The sequence below is a fragment of the Dermochelys coriacea genome, chromosome 11 (assembly GCF_009764565.3).
Source record: "Dermochelys coriacea isolate rDerCor1 chromosome 11, rDerCor1.pri.v4, whole genome shotgun sequence".
In the NCBI taxonomy this organism is placed as follows: Eukaryota; Metazoa; Chordata; order Testudines; family Dermochelyidae; genus Dermochelys; species Dermochelys coriacea.
Window position 1 is genome coordinate 13,221,861 of NC_050078.2, and position 19,674 is coordinate 13,241,534.

A 19,674-nucleotide genomic window follows, 5' to 3' on the forward strand; every position below is an offset into this window, starting at 1 on the left:
GCATAGTGGTGCTGCCACAAGACTGCAGCAGGGACTGAATTGTGACTCAGAGTCTCATAATTTGGTCCCTTGTTACCTTCTCCCTCCCTCCCTTTGTCCTGGCACAACTTACTCCCCAGATGTACTGGCTCAGACGTGCGTTGGAGGGCAGGAAGTCAAGATTCTGCCCACTCCCTGCTTACCCACTACCCACCAGCTGCTCCCTCTGAGCTGGGAGCTGAAAGCAGGTAGCCCCTGCTCAGGAGTATAGGGGTGCCTTCTGTGTCCTCGTTCCCACAGAAAGTCCCATACCGACTGGCTCATGACTGAGCCCAGACCCAACAAACCTCTCCTCAGGACACTGTTCCATTCACAGCTTTGTTCACATGACCCTTCAGACATTAGAAGTTGCAAACAAAGGTGCCATAAACCAGGAATACATCCGACTATGAGGGGACACACTCATGCAGGCATCCAAATTATCACCCTCTCTGTTCAGTGTATAAACTCCAGAGGATACCCCATTAGCCTAGCCCTGGTGTGTCCCCCCCAATGCAATACCATACCCGCGTTACTGTGTCCCCACTGTTTCTGCGCTTGTCCATGTGTGTCTAGGAGCATAACCCATGGTTCTTTGTGCTGAGATTCTCTAGGGTTCTTTCCCAGTAACTTGTGAGAGAACTTTTCTGGCTGTGGGAAGTCACTGGAGGGCTACCAGCACCTGAGTGATTTAGGCTGCATCCTCATCGCAAAGTGGGTGGGTTCCAGCTCCAGTTAAAACGGAGCCCAACACTACCCCCCACGCCCAGCTGGGTTAGCTAGCCTGGGCTTAAAGAACCTCCAAACACAGGCCACGGGTTTTTGTGTGCAGACATTAGCGGGCTTTGGGCTAAAACCTGAGTAAGAGTCCAGGTTAACTCTGCAGTGAACACATGCCCTGGATAATTAAGAGGATTAGTGATGAGACATGGGCTGTGCTCCCTTTCCTGCTGCCCTTATGCATGGAATTCCCTCCATGAACTAATCCATTAGGCCATTACCCTCTCCTTCCTCAAAACACAAGCCTGCCACAAGCCCATGAGAAGTCAGTCAGCCCCTGACAGCCAGGAAGGGCAGCTGGAAAAAGTAGATATTTAGTTTGATTATATGTAGTTTAAAAAAAATCAAATGTGTACATGTATATATAAATCACTGCAATAACTGTATATATTTGCTTGTAGCCTCTCTCCACCTTCCATTGTTATCACCATCTATTTGGAGTAAGGTAGGACCCACAATCAAGGATCAGGGCCCCATTATGCAAGGCACTGTACAAACAACAAGGAAGACTGTCCCTGCCCCAGGGAGCTCCCAACATACATGTCAGGCAGGACACAACAGATAGATGAAACAGACAAATGGGGTGAACAAATCTGAAGGATGAGGTGACAAGAAAGCAGAGCTGAGGAGAAGAGCAGAAGTCACAGCTTGCTACTTGTCTAACCAAAGCCAGGGAGGAGTGATTTACAGGCATTTATTTTATATATATATATATATATATATATATATATATATATATTTTAAACAGCAAGGACGAAGCAGCATTGGAAAACACTTCCACAGGAAGTGGTGGATTCTCCACCTCTTGAAGACTTCAGATCAAGACTGGATGCCTTTCTGAAAGACATGCTTTAGCCAAACACAGATTTGGGGCTCACTACAGGCTTGACTGGAAGAAATTCTATGGCTTGTGTCCAAGCAGATGATCTGATGGTCCCCTCCGGCCTCAAAAATCTATGAAGGCTGGCAAAAGCAGGTTTTACATGAGGGTTTAAATGGAGAATATGATGGCTCCCTTAGGAACTTCAATGGAGAACTTTTTCCAGACTTGGGAGATGGCACTGGAGAAAGTGCTGAGGTTTTTGAGGACCAGGGGATAGGTGACCCATCAAGGTTGGCACCACTGGCAGAGCAAAGGCAGGAGCTGATAGCTAAGTGTGATAATAGAACGAACAGATAGGGAGCGGCTCACTTTGAGATTGGGTTCTACTGTGATATCAATATTTAATTACTAATAGTCTTTTGCACAGATGTTTGGGTGTTTTTATTTCATTTCTTTCACCATAGTTTGCCTACACAGATATTGTAGGTGAAATCCTGGCCCCACAGATGTCAGTGGCAAGACCCCTAGGGACTTCAGTGTGGTCTGGACGTCACCCATCTCTAAGTAGCTACTCCTAAACATGGCCTTTCGGTATCTTTAAGGGGAGAAATCCAAGTCAAAATAAAGTCACTCATCAACAGCACTGATCCCTGATCCCGCTGAGGACCTCAAAAGCAGCATAGTCCAGCAGATAAAGCACTGGAATCGGAAATCTTAAATTCTATTCCCAGCCCTGCCACTGACCTACTATGTGACCCTGGGCATGTCCCTTCACCTCTCAGACGGATTCGATAATCACAAAAGCCTTCTACACTCAAAATCGATGAACGTCATCAGTGGGAAATGATGGCAAACGGCACCTTGCAGGAGGTGCTTGAATGCTCACAGGATTGGGTCCATAAAGGGCAACTTGTTGTAATAAATTTCTGTCTGTGTGTCACCCTACAGACACCACACAAAACACTGAGTGTTGCTTAATACAATCAGAGCAGTGGGTGTACACTGGAGACTGGAAAATGGGCAGAGACAGACACAGGCTCCAAACCTATATAGGAGTGGGAGGGTCCAAGTGTGATAACCCCAGCTTCCCAAAAAAGTTATAGATCAATTTTTTTAAAAAAATCTCTCTCTAAATACTTAGAGACTATATAGACCTGTTTAGCCTTCCTGTTAGTATCTAAACAAGAATCTTAACAATGTTATCACTTTTTAAAACACATCTATACTTCAGTTCCTATCCCAGATAATTGGCAGGTAACCAGTTAATAAATTTCTTCGCCAGACTGTTGAATAGACTGGCCTATGGTCAAAAGTGATGTCACGCCGATTCAATGTGCTATAATTGGAAAAACCTGGGTAAAGCAACCGTGTGTATTTTAATAAATAAAGATCACATTAGCAGTCTCCTGCTTTATTCACCATTGTGTCTACCTTGTTCAGTAGCAAAGTGGGATTTTCTGTTGCCGTTTCTTCAGTGATTTCTACTTAGAATTTGATGCCAATTTCCAGATGTGTTTCAAGCCAGGAAGTCAGCAATCAGGCTGGATAAAGCCTGTGGGATTAGCTGCACATCATCTGACACACACATCCTTCCTGTACCTCTCTTTCAAAATTGGACACGCCCCTTACACCCCCCCAAAAAAACTCCATGCAGAGAAAAAGGGTTATTTTATTCTTTGATTTTTTATTTGTTTTTGTGATTGAATTTCTTTAAAAAAAAACAAAAACTGTCCACTAAAGCCCGAGACACCATTTTAAGGATCTTTAGGATGGAATGTTTATACAACAGAGACCTTGATTTAACGGTGGTAGGTTCCCTCTCTATGAAATGGCTTACGAGAGGCTCCCCTCCTCTTATAACTAGCCAGCTGCAGCACTGACTAACAAATGTCACTTCTCCCTGTCCTGTTACAGGAAGCCCAGGGGATAAAAAGCCTACAAAGAATACACCCTTTGAAGAAAAGGGAGAACAAACGTTTTTCCGGGTCTTGCAAAGCTAGTTTCAAAATACTAAAACCAAAATTACTGACACCAGGGATGTGATTTATCTGAATAATAACTCCAAAGAGAATTATCCTAACAGTAATACATTTGGAAATAACAATAGGAGAATATATTGTGTTTATGTAGCACCTCAGCTGCACACCTAAAAGCACTTTCAACCCTACCACTAATGTCTCACAGCATCTCTTATGAAGTGAAACCTCATTTTACAGATGGGGAAAAGCCACAGGCCTTGATCCACCCTAGCACTGTAGGGTCCTATCCACAGAGAGGTTAAGTGACTTGCTCAAGGTCACACAGCAAAGTTGGCGGCAGAACTAGCTCCCAGTCTGAAGTTCACACCGCTAGCCCACGCTGGGTTTAATGATATAATTTGCAGTCACAGCCAAAGAGAACACAAGAACGAAGAGAACGCATTTTCTTTTAAACGAACATTAGACATTTAAAAATTGCAAAGCAACAGCCATTTCTAGGTAAACTGCTATTCTTTTCATCTCAAAAAAGGAACAAAGCATGACAAAATTAACACCAGATCTCCTCTCCTCCAACACCTCGCCCACACACTCCAACCCTTTTTTATTGACTCCCTCAGTAGTTCTGTTTTCACAGAATACCTGAAAGCAATTGCCAAAACAGGAAAACAGGCGCCTATTCGAAGGGAGTATTTGGGAGTAACCCGCCACAAAAATTACTAGAGATAGGCTAGGAAAATAAAAGTAGGGCATAACAGCGGCCTTATCTTCTTTTTCCATGACTCTAATGTTCTATGCATAAAGGCCAAAAGGCTTTGCATATTGTTCTGAAGAAGTGATCACGTATACTGCAGTAGTCTTCTATCTTTATCGTTTATTTTTTGTGGGTAGCAAATAGAGACGAATATTGAAATGTATGATCCCAGAGAAGTAAATATTCAAATGCAAAGGCACAAAGACAAAAAAGAAAATGGTGTTCAGTGCAGACAAAAATAATAATACTGTAACAAACACAAGTCCTTATTAGGGGGTCAAAGGGCATCAGGACTTTCTGGTGCTGAGGCGTGTATATTGGACTCAGTAAAAATAATAGTGTCCAGCTAGCAAGACAATACGGCTATTTTTCATTCCCTAGCACAATAAGGCTCTCCACTTTAAGCAAGCCCCATATTTTATTGAAGCAGATGTTCATACAAGGACCGTGGGATCCAAATTTTCAGAAATAACTAGTGATTTTGGGTGCCCAACCTGAGATGCCTTAAAGGGGCCCGATTTTCAGAAAGTTCTAGTCACTTCTGGAAATTGAGGCTCTGGTGACTGTACCATGGAGCAGCTATAGAAAGCCCTGTAGCTACCAGAGAAAACAGAAGAGTGACATCGCTAGCAACACTCCGCAGAGCACTGGACTCAGTTGCATGGGAAAACTCATATACCTCCCACCATTATCTTCCCAGTCATTCATATCTAGGTAAGGAGCTTGACACAGATGAGTTGATATTCTTACTGGTTCTCCTTCATTGCATTATTTCTCTCGGTACTGGTTGTTAGTGCTCTTTCAGCGACATCTGAAATACACAGAGACACTTTCTGCCATCTCACATTACATCTCATCTTTAATTTGCTGCCCACTGTCACCCCCAGGATCTTGCAGCATTACTAATTATCTGGTATTACTATCCTCAGTGGGGTCTGCAACATCTCCCTACTTAGTAACCTGTGGGTTAAGTCATTATGCTAACCCACTGTGAAAATTCTCAGCCTACATTTCTTACCCTGATAAGGTGAAGTAACGAATGGTTAACTGTTCTTGGGCTGCAGTTCACATCATTGTGAGCAGGGGTCAGACTGTAGGAATGGGCAGGACTATTTGCTGACTCACCCTGGCAACCAGACCAGATGAGGTTTCTTCAGCTCCAGCTCAGGGCTACAAAAGCCTGAGAGATTCTCTAAGGGAGAGTGAGCTAGAGAAACAGAAAGGAAGCCCAGCTGAGAAAACCCCTTTTCTACAAGTACAGTCCTGCCTCAGAAGTCTAACAATAATGGCAAACCACAGGAAAGGAGTGAGTTTTTGGACAATATCCTGATTGTGTGTATGTGTGTCTGGGGATGAGATTAGGGTGCGGGAGGAAAAGCCAGGGGACTGTCCAAGCAGAACCAAATAAAGACATGAGTTTAAGTATTGCTTAGGACTTATGCCTATTTTTCCTACATAAAGATACAAAGAAACATGGCCGGGGCATCAGATGAACTATTGGTGAGGTTGACAATAAATAACAATAATAATAAATAATGATAATTAGGGCTGTCCATTAATCACAGTTCGCTCACAGGATTAACTCAAAAAACCGAATCGCAATTAATCGCAGTTTTAATCGCACTGTTAAACCATAGAATGCCAATTGAACTGTATTAAATATTTTGGATGTTTTTCTTCATTTTCATATAGATTGTATTCTGTGTTGTAAGTGAAATCAAAAAGTGTCCAAAAACAGAACAATGTAAAACTTCAGAGCCTACAAGTCCACCCAGTCCTCCTTCTTGTTCAGCCAATCGCTCAGACAAACAAGTTCGTTTACATTTGCTGCCCTCTTCTTAGAATCATAGATGATTAGGGTTGGAAGAGACCTCAGGAGGTCATCTAGTCCAACCCCCGCTCAAAGATGGACCAACCCCAACTAAATCATCCCAGCCAGGGCTTTGGCAAGCTGGGCCTTAAAAACCTCTAAGGATGGAGATTCCACCACTTCCCTAGGTAACCCATTCCAGTGCTTTACCACCCTCCTAGTGAAATAGTTTTTCCTAATTTCCAACTTAGACCTCCCCCACTGCAACTTGAGACCATTGCTCCTTGTTCTGTCATCTACCACAACTGAGAACAGCCGAGCTCCATCCTCTTTGGAACTCCCCTTCAGGTAGTTGAAGGCTGCTATCAAATCTGCCCTCACTCTTCTCTCCTGCAGACTAAATAAGACCAGTTCCCTCAGCCTCGCCTCATAAGTCATGTGCCCCAGCCCCCTGATCATTTTCGTTGCCCTCTGCTGGACTCGCTCCAATTTGTCCACATCCTTTCAGTTTTGGGGGGGCCCAAAACTGGATGCAAGACTCCAGATGTGGCCTCATCAGTGCCAAATAGAGAGGAATAATCACTTCCCTTGAGCTACTGGCAACACTCCTACTTTTCTATCCGGCATTGCAAGGTATTTACATGACAGATATGCTAAACATTCATTTGCCCCTTTGTGCTTCGCCCACCATTCCAGAGGACATGCTTCCATGCTGATGACACTCATTAAAAAAAATAAATTAAATTTATGACTGAACTCCTTGGGGGAGGATTGTATGTCCCCTGCTCTGTTTTACCCACATTCTGCCATATATTTCATGTTATAGCAGTCTCGGATGATGACCCAGCACATGTGGTTCATTTTACGAACACTTTCACTGCAGATTTGACAAAATGCAAAGAAGCTACCAATGTGAGATTTCGAAATATAGCTACAGCACTCGACCCAAGATTTAAGAATCTCAAGTGCCTTCCAAAATCTGATCGGATGGGGTGTGGAGCGGAGCATGCTTTCAGAAGTCTTGAAAGAGCAACATGCCAATGTGGAAACTACAGAACCAAACCACCAAAAAAGAAACCTTCTGCAGGTGGCATCTGACTCAGATAATGAAAATGAACATGCATCAGTCCACACTGCTTTGGACTGTTATCGAGTAGAACCTGTCATCAGCATAGATGTATGTGTCCTGGAATGGTGGTTGAAGCATGAAGGGACACATGAACCTTTAGCACATCTAGCACGTAAATATTTTGTGTCGCCAGCTACAACAGTGCCATGAGGACACCTATTCTCACGTTCAGGTGACATTGTAAACAAGAAGCGGGCAGCATTATCTCCTGAAAATGTAAACAAATGTGTTTGTCTGAGCGATTGGCTGTACAAGAAGTAGTACTGAGTGGACTGCAGGCTCTAAAATTTTCCATTGTTTTGTTTTTGAATGCAGTTTATTTTGTACATAATACTACATTCGTAAGTTCAACTTTCCTGATAAAGAGATTGCACTACAGTACTTGTATTAGGTGAATTGAAAAATACTATTTCTCTTGTTTTTTTACAGTGCAAATACTTGTAATCAAAAATAAATACTAAGTGAGCACTGTACACTTTGTATTCTGTGTTGTAATTGAAATCAATATATTTGAAAATGTAGAAAACATCCAAAAATATTTAAATAAATGGTATTCTATTATTGTTTAACAGTGTGATTAATCATGTGATTAATCGTAATTGATTTTTTTAATCACTTGACAGCCCTAATAATAACAACATATTTTTAAATGTGTGTCTAGGGCATCCCTTATTATTGGATGGGCATTCATGTAGACTATTAAAAATCCAAAGAAAAAAATATATAGCATTTCCATATTTCCAAAGTGCTGTGCGGACAATAACTAGCCCCTTTAGCAAGCCTATGAGATGGAGAAACATAGTAAGTACCACCATCCCCATTTTACAGATGGGCAAACTATGGCCCACACAGGTTGATTGACTTGCCATATGTCATAAAGGTAATAAACGTCAGAGTCAGGATTAAAATCCAGAACAACCTGACTCCCAATCCATGCTCATCCCCTAGACCATTGTGTCTCACAGTGCCTCTCTCTTGCCCTCGGTACCTAGGTTACTGGTCTGTTACATACTCACACTATCCTCATGTGACCAAAGTTAGCAGCCAGCCACAACAGATTTAAAACTGCAAAAAGTTGATTATATACAAATATTGAAGATGTAACATAAAGATCAAGAAGATGAAGATTGTAAAACACTTATCAAGGGCAGAAATAGTTCTTGAGACAGGTATTCTGCCCATTGCCAAGGACAATTTATTTGTCTTTAAACCACCACACACTTCCCTTCCCTCAAAGCCAGGCAGTATTAATTTGATTTCTTGCATAGTGATTGCCCAGTTGAACAGGGGTCCTTCTATTTGCAATTACAAAATTATTTATTAATCAACAGAATGTGTGAAAAAGATCAGCTGGGTTTATCAATATCTGTATTTATCATCTGTAAATCATTAGATGTTGCCTTGTAGGAAAAGCTTCATGTAAACCGACACAATCAAGGTTAATTTATCTAGGCCACTTTAAAGGAAGTGCTGGAAATCCAGACAGAGTGGGCTATTCTTTCCAAAGCCCTAGTGCTTACAATCAGGGCTGAGATACCACTCAGAGGCCTTCGGGGGTAATGCAGGACTTCCCTATGAATACACTTTTCAGGCAACTAAAAAAAAAAATAAACACCACACATCTCTCATATATAGTTGTTTGTAAATCAAACAAATGAAGACTTCTCAAAACAAGCATTAAGCCAGAAGTTTGATGGTAGATACAGTCTGCACACTTGGAGGGAGAGGGAGTTTGGAATGAAGAGCTGGGCGTCCCAACCTTGAGCCACAATCAGCCTTAAGAGACTTTCCTTCACCCTGAAAATTTTCCTCTCCTCAACTAGGCCACAGATGCATTGTAGATTCCATACTGCTAAACCGGGTATCTCCCATCCACCTCCCTTCCTTTCTCCTCCCTCTTTTCTATCAGATAAATTCACATAAGGAAAACTAATAAAGTAATAAAAAATTCCAGCTGTAAAGTTAGGCACGTATTCTCTCTCTCTCTCTGTTTCTTACATTCCTCCTTTCATTCTCTCCTTCCAGTTCCATATTCATCCTCCTGCTATAAAGTATGTCTACACTTCAAAAAAAAGATCACTGTCAGCAAGTATCAGAGTCCAGGTTAACTGACTCATGCTTGTGCTACAGGGCTAGAAATAGCAGTGCAGACATTCGGGTTTGGGCAGGAGCTCAGGCTCTGAAACCCAGCGAGGGGATGGGTCTCAGAGCCTGGGCTCCAACCTGAGCCTCTCCGGATATATCTACACTGCAGTTAGACACCTGCAGCTGGCCCATGCCAGCTGACATGGGCTCGTGGGGCTCAGGCTAAGGGGCTGTTTAATTGTGGTGTAGACATTGCAGCTAAGCCTGCAGACCAAGCACTGGGGCTCTCCCACTTCATGGGGTCCTAGAGCCCTCGCTCCAGCCCAAGCCTAAACATCTACACCACAATTAACCACGGCTTAGTCCAAGCCCCTTAGTCCAAGTCAGCTGGCACAGGCCAGCCTCGGGTGCCTAACTGCAGTGTAGACATAACATACATTGCTATTTTTAACCTGTAGCATGAGCCTGAGTCAGTCGACCTGGGCTCTGAGACTTGCTACCCTGGGTCTTTTTTTGCAGTGTAGGCATACCCATAGTCTCTCTCTCTCTCTCACGTTGTATCTATTTTTTCCTCTTTATTAAAAAAGGATGGCTAGTTTTAGGCCCAGTTTCCCTCTACTCAAGACAAGTTAATTGAACAGTGAACAACTCTGGAATCCGCCTAATGTTTTCTTTAGTTATAAAGCACAGCCTCCTTTATTCTTGCAAAGCACACTAACTCAATTTTCTGTACCTAGCACAGCATTCCTCAATTTACTTTTCTTTCCAAGCATCAGTTGAGTGATAAAGCAGGTTTAATTTTGCAACACTTACTGTGCTGAAATAAAACATTGTTTTCCCAGAGTTTGCTTCCTACAAAGGATCATAAAATGCTTTCGCTCTGGTCTAAGTCCTGTGCCATCAGAACAATGCTTGCTATCAGCATTGCAAACACAAAATATCTTGATGTGAAATTCTCTCAAACCAGCTGGGCTATGAATATTTTCAAGGTGACATCTTCCCATCCCTGTTCCAGCAGTTATATTTTTTTTAAAATGTTGAAATCTAAATTAAGGACAATGAAAAATGGACTTTGTGCATTTATTAAAAAAAAGAGAGAGAGAACACTGTGGTGCATTTGGGAATGGAGGGAAATCAAAGATAAAGTGACACCTTCTGTTTATTTGGATAATTGCACTTTTTTGTGGTCAGTGTCACTTAAGCATTAATGCACTCCTTTCATTGTAATCCATCACATTATGCAATATGCTTCTATGACCCCTGGCTTAGAGAAAATCACATGGTTAACATTACTCCATACTGTGGGGTTATTATTAAGTGCAGCTATGTCCGTCTCCAACCCTGGACCACAATCAGCCTTAAGAGACTTTCCTTATCCCAGAAAATATTCCCCTCCTTAACCAGGCCACCTGTCATCCTGAAAATTTCTTTGCTTTTAAACGGATCAATATTCGCTTGAACATAAGACCAATTTTTACTAAACGTAGTACATTTCAGTGTAAAAAGCTACAAAAAAAGGACTGATATTGAAGTCACAATGAAGTGCCAAAAGTTTTCAAATTTCATGCATTTTGGATATTCTTGCTAATATTTCATCCAGCTCCAATAGCAACTGCTGATTACAATGACAAAGGGCACATCTAAAAAGAACCTAAACAAAATTTTCAAAATTATTCTCCAAATATGTATAGGGTTTTCACATTATAAGTAGAATATTTTCCTGGTGACACTTATTTATTATTTGTTTTATGGTAGCCCGTTGGAGCCTCAGTCATGGACTAATAACCCCTTGTACTAGGTGCTGTAGAATCAAACACAGAACAAAAAGATGTTTTCTGCCCCCAGAGAATTTACAATCTAAGACAAGAGACAGAAGGTGGATATAGACACACACATTGGGGGGTGGGCAGCACAAGGGAAAAAAATGAGACAATATTGCTCATACTGTCTAAATTGTTTCATGTGCTGTCATGCAATTCATTATAGGCTGACGGTTTTATTTTTTAAAGCACATTACAGGCAGCAAACTGATAAGAAACACAATGTAAATTTGTTATCCTGTGTCTTTATGGACACATCTTAAAAATTGGTTCATTGGACATAGCAGCTTTGTCTGTGCAGACAATTTTCTATTGCTAGAAAGCTTTCAGAAACTAAGCACTCAATAAAAGATTATAGGCAATACTTTTTAAAGTAGGTACCTAAATTTAGGCACCAAAGTTAGGCACCTATGGTCCCATTCCTGCAAACATTGGTACTTGAGTTTAGGGATGTATCTTAGGCCTGGTCTACCTCTTCTCAGGCTGCAACTTATGGCAACCTAATTATGAGAGTGTACAAACTACAGCCTTGTCCCGCCGATGTAAGTGCCTTATTACATCGACATCATAACCCCAACTCCATGACAGGCATAGGGCTTATGTTGGTGTAGTTAGGGTGACACAGTGTCTGTGTAGACACTGAGTTCCTTACATTGGCTGGGAGCAGGGAGCTGTGGGGGAGCAGCTGGGCTCCTGGCGGGGAGGGATCTCAGCCTCCCCCCCCCACTGTCCCTCTTCAGTAGGTGGAAGCACTCCTGGTGAGGATACGCACTTCCAGCAGAAGGAGGATCGTGTGGACATCAGCCACTGCAGTAATTACTGTGGTGGCTGTAAATTGACCTAACCTGGGTCGACTTCGGGCTGTACTGTAGAGATGCCCTATGTGGTTGCAGAATAGGGACTCTGGTTAGGTGCCTAACTTTAGGGATCCACCTCTGGAAGTTTTGGTCCATATTTTTGTCCGGATTTTAAATTCACAAAATCATAAATTAAGGGGAAAACAAAATTTCACACACATTAAATACTGTTACAACTGTAAATGTAAAGCATTCATGAAGTTTTACCTGGATCTAGGTGCGTGAACGATCCAATGACAAAGTCCAGCGTAGAAACAGCCAGCAGGAAGAGCAGTAACAGTTGGAGCCGGATTATCCATTTAACACCAGCCAGGTTAATTCCAAGCAGACCTAGTAAGACTGCCAGTGAAATGCCTCTAACTGCCCAAGTGCTGCTGAAACCCAATAAGTCGGAGATGGATTCTGCAAACCCGGTGATGTACATAGCACCTGCAACACACTGAATGACATTTAAACATAAACACCCCCACCCCCAGAGCAAGTACTGGCCAACATGCCTGAACAGGAGGATGTTGGATGGCTCAGAGGATTGGTGACAAGATACAGAGCCTTTCACCCTTGCATCCGATGAAGTGAGCTGTAGCTCACAAAAGCTTATGCTCAAATAAATGTGTTAGTCTCTAAGGTGCCACAAGTACTCCTTTTCTTTTTGCGGATACAGACTAACACGGCTGCTACTCTGAAACCTTTCACCCTTTAGTTTCAGCCAGTCCAGCATGGTATTGACTGAAGGTTACCATCTGATGGCTGCACCACGGTGAATGCGAGAGGCGTTTGATGATCTCAGTCGAATCCCTGCAGAACAGGCACCACATCACAATTTGCACCCTTGTTAGTGTAATCCCCCATCCACTCAGGGTGGTGTTCTGTCCCCCTCGAGCGGTGGCTAGGCCACACACAGAAATTGCTCCAACTTTCAGTAACAGAGCTGGGCTTTTAGCTCAGGCAAGAGAGGCTCCTTGTCCTGGGTTTGATGCCCACAGGCAATGACCCACCCACAGCCCTAGCGTAACTTTAGCAGAGAGGCTGAGGATTCCCTGGGCCAAACATTCACATGGAGATGAAACACAAAAATGAGGTATGTTGGCAGGATAGTGAGAAAGTTTGGACCTGTTCCGTGGGTAAATAGGGGATTTAGGGCTCTGAGACTGTTAATCTACTGCCTTTTACCAACTCTAAATGCACTCTTTTAAAACAACAGAATAAAACTCAATGAATACACAAAGCAATGGTGAGGTTAGGATGAATTTGTCATACTGACACCCCAGAGACACTGTGCATGTCCTGAACAATATTCTGAAGTGAAAGAAAATGTGTGTGCCCAACCAAGGCACAAAATAAGAGCACATCTCTGTAATTTCTTGTTTTCCTTTCTTTCTGTAGAGCACCAATGACTGATTGCTTCCCGCTTTATTGTTTTCAAGGTTTTTAATTCAGTATTTAGTTTGGATTTAAAGTTTGCTGTTCCACCGGTTCCCTGTCTCTTTACTGGAACATAGCCTGCACTTCTGATAAGCGTGTATTGTGCAACTCATATTCCATGAGCTCTGGGGAGAGCAGTTTATTTTTCTTGATGCAGAGAAAGACTTGTGTTCTTCACTGGATGTGTGCGCATCTGCAGGAATGGCATTTCAAAGCTCAGGGAAGTGTGTGCCAGTTAAGGCCACAATTCATGCCAGAGAGAAAATACAAACCCAAGCAATCCTTTCCCTGCCCAAACCAAAGTGGCACTACTAGATTTAAAGAAGAAGGAGGGGGTGGAGGAAGAGAGAGGACTTTTATTCACTGCATAACTCCCTAAACTAAAAACTTCTCACCTTCCTATTATATCTGACATTTCAACAACAATCCTTTTCAACGTGCAGTTCATACCAAGTGTCACGTTTCTAAAGTCAGGCATGGGCAGTTACATGTGAACATCAGTGTGCACCAAACATATGGGTTCAAAAAACCAATGTGTGTACATGCAGGCGTTACAAATTGGTGGCCCATATGGGTATTTGAACGGCTGTGGACTTCTGAAGTTTAGGATGAACTTCCTCAGCCAGGGTGAGTGTGCAAACTATGTTGACACAGCATGGATCTTTGTCCCCCTCTAATGGTCAGGCCATGTATACAGGTTTGAGTCAACCACTATCTCCTGACTAATGGTCCTTGTCCTTTAATTCAAGCAGTAGAGGCTCATGCTTTTAGATCCAGTGGTCCCAGGACAAATGACCCAATCTGGTCAGTTAGTCACAAACAGCCCAACCCAAATCCCAGGAAAGTCAAACAAAAGACTTCTGTTGACTTCAACAAGAGTTAAATCAAGCCCTTACAAACTAGTGATTAACAGACCATAGATCAGATCCTCTGCTGGGGTAAATCAGCACTGCTATATGTGGAACAATACTGATTTCCACGAACTTAGCATCGGTGCATTCAAGGACAGGTATTTCCAGGCAGACAATGGGTGCTCGCAATGCATCCGTGTAATTGCACATGCTTAGTTTTGAAAACTTTGCCTTCAATATGCATGTTTAATACAGACAACTTCTAAAAATATAATTTCTGAAAGGACGTCTAGTGTCATCATGGGATATTCACAAAAGATTGCATTTGAAACTTGAAAAGAAAAGTAGAACCTGACTCCAAACCAAATGCATTAGCCTGAAAAGCCTAATACAAGAAAGAATCCTGAAAGCACAGAGAAATGCCATGTAGCTGTTTGCAGGGAGCACTGCAATTTAGGATTCAGGGTTCTTTTCAACTGATTAACACCAGTTTTTGGAAGGAGTTAAATAGGATCCTTCTACTTTCGTAATAAGGCCAAGTAAGAGGAAACAGTATGTATACTTCAAAGGATACTTCAGAGTGTGGAGAGAAAGAAGGAGCCCCTGCTAGTCTCAACCTATAAGTGTCCTTGAAGCAACAGCCTGTCTTTCCTTCGATAAACCCTATCTTCACCAGAAGAATGAAATATTTCTATGCATATAAAGATATTGCTGTGATTTCTACAGTGGAGCCAATTTCTTCATAAATGCACCATGGAAATGGGAATTTTTAAATGGTTTTGAACTATCCATCTTGAAATCAGAAATGCATATTTCAGTGGAAAACTAACCTCTTATGAGGTTTTTGAAAACCATATATCCAGCTTGTTGAACAGTGTAATTGGGTTTAAATATCCACAGTTCTTGACATAAGAGCCACCAGTATCTCTGCTTTTAAACACAACTATTTTAGAGCTGGAGTCTGACAATCCTTCCTTGCACAAGTAGTTCTAGCTCAAATAACCAGGACAGAGGTTATAGCGTTCACTACCCACACAGATAGCCCCTCATGTGAGCTTCAGATGGATGCTGGGCCAGAGAAACAAGTGGTTTATATCTAACCGAGGAGGAGAGTATGAAAAAAATACACCAGCTTTTGGACAGAACGTGGTTTTCAAACTTTTTAGGCTGTGTACCTCTTTCCAAATAATGGAATCTACCGCATATCCCCATCGGAGATAGACAGAAGTGACGCATGGGAGAAGGGCGGATGTGGGGTCAGTGGCCTCCCCCCACCAACATTTCTGCCTTCCATTTAGCAAAAGCTTCTAGAAGTCACCAAACTGTGAGGCAAAGGAATGATTTTTGGGGACAAGCAGCAACGCCATGCGGTGGAGCTCAGGGCGGGAGCGCCATCTCCACCCCCTGAATCACCTCAGCAGACCACCCGGCGTGTCTGGCGTGGAGGGGGTGCAACCAAAAATTGTAACTCCAAGGAGGGCCCAGCTCTTTGCCATTCACACCCCCAAAGTTCCTCCATGCCCCCCTTCAGGGGGCATGCCCCACCATTTGAAAATGGTTCTGAGTCTCACGGTGGCTGTAGTTTTAATTTAAAGGAGATCAAACATTGATTAGATTGCCAAGTCTAACTACATAAAATGCATTGTCCACCATTACATGAATTTTCTGGCGTACCCCCTAATGAAAGCTCGTGTAGCCCTAGGAGTATGCCTACCCCAGTTTGAAAACCTCTGGGATAAAATACAGCACTGCTAAACAGTTGCCAGTTCCCCATCTCTCCACGCCCCCCCCCCGACATAAAACGTTTGTCTAGGTAAATCCCTGGGCTGCCAGAGCGCGGATTCTATGACCTCAGGACATGCTGCACATCTCAGTTGCTTTCCCAGGCAGGGGGGAGATTGAGGGAATTACAGTGCAAAAGGCTGGGGGAAATCTTTTTCTTACATGTGTGACTTTTGTGCATGCCCTGTCTTGTAACTATTGAATTTGTATTTTATGTAGACTTTTCGAATTGGCCAGGATTTTAAAGACAGCTGCAAGCTAATGCATTTAAATGAACAATTCTTCTCTGCGTGCGACCTTTTCTGGTATTTCACATATCTCTTCTTTTTTTCCCCAATTACCATGGGCATTAATAATCACTTTTCTATTAGTCGGGATAGTTGTTTGTGTTTCTTAAGCCTTTAATTTCAATCCACCGCTTCAGTGGCACATTAGGGTTTCTCTGAAAAAGAAGAGCTGAAAAACTGTGAACAAAATCAACTACCCCTAAGCTCCTCCCCAGTCAGCTCCTCCTCCACATGGGCTCGGGCTCCGGCTCCTCTCCATTTCCCTAATGGCTCAGACACTACTTTGTCTCCAAACCACCTCATCTCTTTTCCCCAAGTGCTGCTCCTATGCCTCCACCCTCGTAAGGAAACATTTAGTCCACTATGGGCAAATGTATAACCCCACAGCTGATCTGTAGAGTTTGTATTGTCCACTTGGCCACATAGGCTTTTTCCTCTTGAGTTTAAATATTCCCTTGCTTGTAGATGAGACGTGTTAGCTATGGCATTTTTTGTGTTTCATTCTGTTTTGGTCATTGTTCCCATGACAAGCGCGTCAGGACAGTAGAGAGATTTCAGACTGTGTCAGAGATGGCTCCATACATGGGGAGGAAATCATTAGCCTCCTCGTTAGCATTTCCCCTGTTCAAACACGACAGGACTTATCTGTACTCTTCGATGTATTGCTGTGGATGAGTGACAACAAGCCTGATCATACTGAGAGGAATGAAATTATATGCCTACAACTCCGTTTTTCCATGCCACCCTCCTTCTTAGTGGGATCATCTTATTTACTTTAGAGCCTGGAAGAAAAGGACTAAAGGTGTGCTTGCAGTAACAATCATTTTTACCTGACCAAAAATATAAAGGAGGCCAATGGTCCCTCCAACTTGACCACCAAGGACAGTAGAAATCATGGAATAGACTCCTCCACTTCCGATGCTGCACCGCTCACAAACCCCAATTCCAGATAAGACAGTTACCAGGGCAACCACGACAACAAAGGACACCAGAAACATGCCCATTAAAATGCCAGTGTTTCCCTGTAATGGAGAAACAAAGACATTGAAGAACACAAGGAAAATTATTCAGAGTAGGAAAAAAACCCATCACCTTCTGAGATTCCAGTTAACTGTAACACATTGTGTCAATTCATTGTAGGTTATTTTATATTCAGATTAAAAAACACAAACACTTCTCACCTGTAAATTTAGCAACCACAGAAATGTATGTTAATTGTAAAATTCTTGAAACATGTTCAGGTCTTTGAGGTTTAAGGGCCGTCCTTTTGTTGTGTGTATGTGCAGTGCCTAGCACAATGGGCTCTTGATCCATAACTAGGGTTCCTAGATGCCACCGTAGTACAAATAATAATAATAAATAATAATATTTATCCCCACTGGTTCTTTCTAGATAATTCTACCCTTATGAACAAGTGAGTGAGGTCTCTCCAAAAGAGCCCTACTTTGTATAAATTCCTGAGGGCATCAGATTATCTCACTGATCTCTCGACCTGAGATTTAATACACTACGGTGTTATTGAGGGCAGATCACTACTCAGCTAAAGTTTCACAGTTACAACTCCCTTGTAACCATGAATAATCCACCACAAGGAAAAAAGAGAGTAGGGGAGAGGAAATATTTTGTTTGTTACAAATACTGGGTCAGATAAACACAAAACAAAAAACCTCAGCTCCCAACAGATCCTAAAATAAAAGCCTGGATTTTCAAACAGCCCATTTCTTAGGCCCCTAAATGATTGGATTTTCAAAAGGGCTCGGAACCCAGCAGCTCTGATTGAGATCAAATGCTTCTGAAAGTCTAAGCCACTGAGAACTACTACATTGAGAACACCCAAATCAATGAACCACAAAAACCAAAGGAAATTCTGAATATACAAGAGAAAAAATCAACACATTATAAGTAATTGCTTGCTGGTTGTTATCTGGACTACACATTGTCTCGTGTGATGCAATATCTCAGTCCACACCCATGTGCTCCTCCAGCTTTCCACAGATGCTTGGGACAATCCTGCTTTTAAGCAGGCCGGTTCAGTGGCCTGCAACATGGAAATTGGCTCACCTTTTGGTGGTATCACAAGCGGATTTGTGCAACCTGTGACTTTTCACTTCCTGATCTAGAGCAGAGGTCCACAAACAGCTGTCTTGACATATGGCACTGGCTCGTCCTCTCATTCCCAGCTCTAAGCTGCATTAACAGACCTACCTGAAATCCCTTTTCCATGTATCCAACCACTGTAGCTGTGTTATGAGATGGCAAATGGGCAAGCAGGTCATCTGTGTTAGAATCCCATAACCCCTTGGCCCACAGGCTTACAAGGAAATCCAATTCTTCCCAGAAACATGTAATGCTCTTGCCACCATGTGCCATGGACTTTGGTGACTGCAGCAGGTAAGTCAGCTTGTGTGCCTTGATAGCCATGGCACTAGGCCACATATAGCCCATGGCCTCCCACCATCTACAGCTTTAAGGGACAGCATACCTTGTATGCCTTCAGTTTGAAGCTTGCCACATTTGGTGGGCTATTCTATTCAAAAGTAATTCCAAAAGTGAAATAAAATTAGAGACTGTTCAGTGCCTTCAGGGAGGCCCGGCATCAACTGCTTCTCCTGTGATCCCTGTTCTCACCATCTTATGTTGTTCTTCATGCTGCAGAAATCTCTTTTCCAGGGTCAAGAGTGCCTCTTTATCTTCCTGCTGAACTTTCCCAGCTAGTGTAACTCGCTGATCTCTGAATCTCAGTCACTTCCCCTGAAAACTCATCCAGGACCCAATGTCAATGCAAAGAGGATTGGAAACCTCTCCCTACCCCGCAGCAGTGCCCCATTACTACAGTAAGGTTTTGCATAATTTCTCTCCGCTGCTGGCTGACAACTGCCTCTCTCCATTTCAGTGGTTCTTGTATCTGAGGACACTCTGGCCTCTGGCACCATTTTGTTTCTTATCAGCAACAGGTGGCTGCTGCTTCTATTTTGTGCTGGTCTAAGTCCCAGATTTTTTGTTGGTGCTTGTTTTTTTGTTTTGTTTTGTTTTGTTTTTTTAAAGAGAAATGTATCCAGGATGTTGCTATCATTGTGAAATCCTATTTTGGTTCAATATCCTGCTGTTTTAGATGTTGATTTTATTGGATCAGTGGAAAATGAAGCCAGGGCTCATAATGAATGCAGCTGCTAGCTGGGTCTACATCACATGAACCCTTATAATCTAGTTTTGTTTTGTTTTTAGAAAAAGGAACAATTGTTTCTTTGCCTCAATTATGCACAGTCAAGTTAAGACAGTA

The 19,674-nt window shown here is 42.6% G+C and overlaps 1 protein-coding gene across 2 annotated transcripts in view; it reads right to left on the reverse strand.

The window, feature by feature from the left end:
- Nucleotides 1–19,674, reverse strand: part of SLC12A8 (solute carrier family 12 member 8) — an 87,201-nt gene that overhangs the window by 51,702 nt on the left and 15,825 nt on the right. For both annotated transcript variants that reach the window (XM_043504963.1, XM_043504962.1), the window contains exons 4-5: nucleotides 17,225–17,416; nucleotides 12,260–12,491 (exon numbers count right to left, since the gene is read on the reverse strand). In XM_043504963.1, the coding sequence (XP_043360898.1) occupies nucleotides 12,260–12,491; nucleotides 17,225–17,416 (424 nt within the window). The remainder of the gene's footprint in view (nucleotides 1–12,259; nucleotides 12,492–17,224; nucleotides 17,417–19,674) is intronic.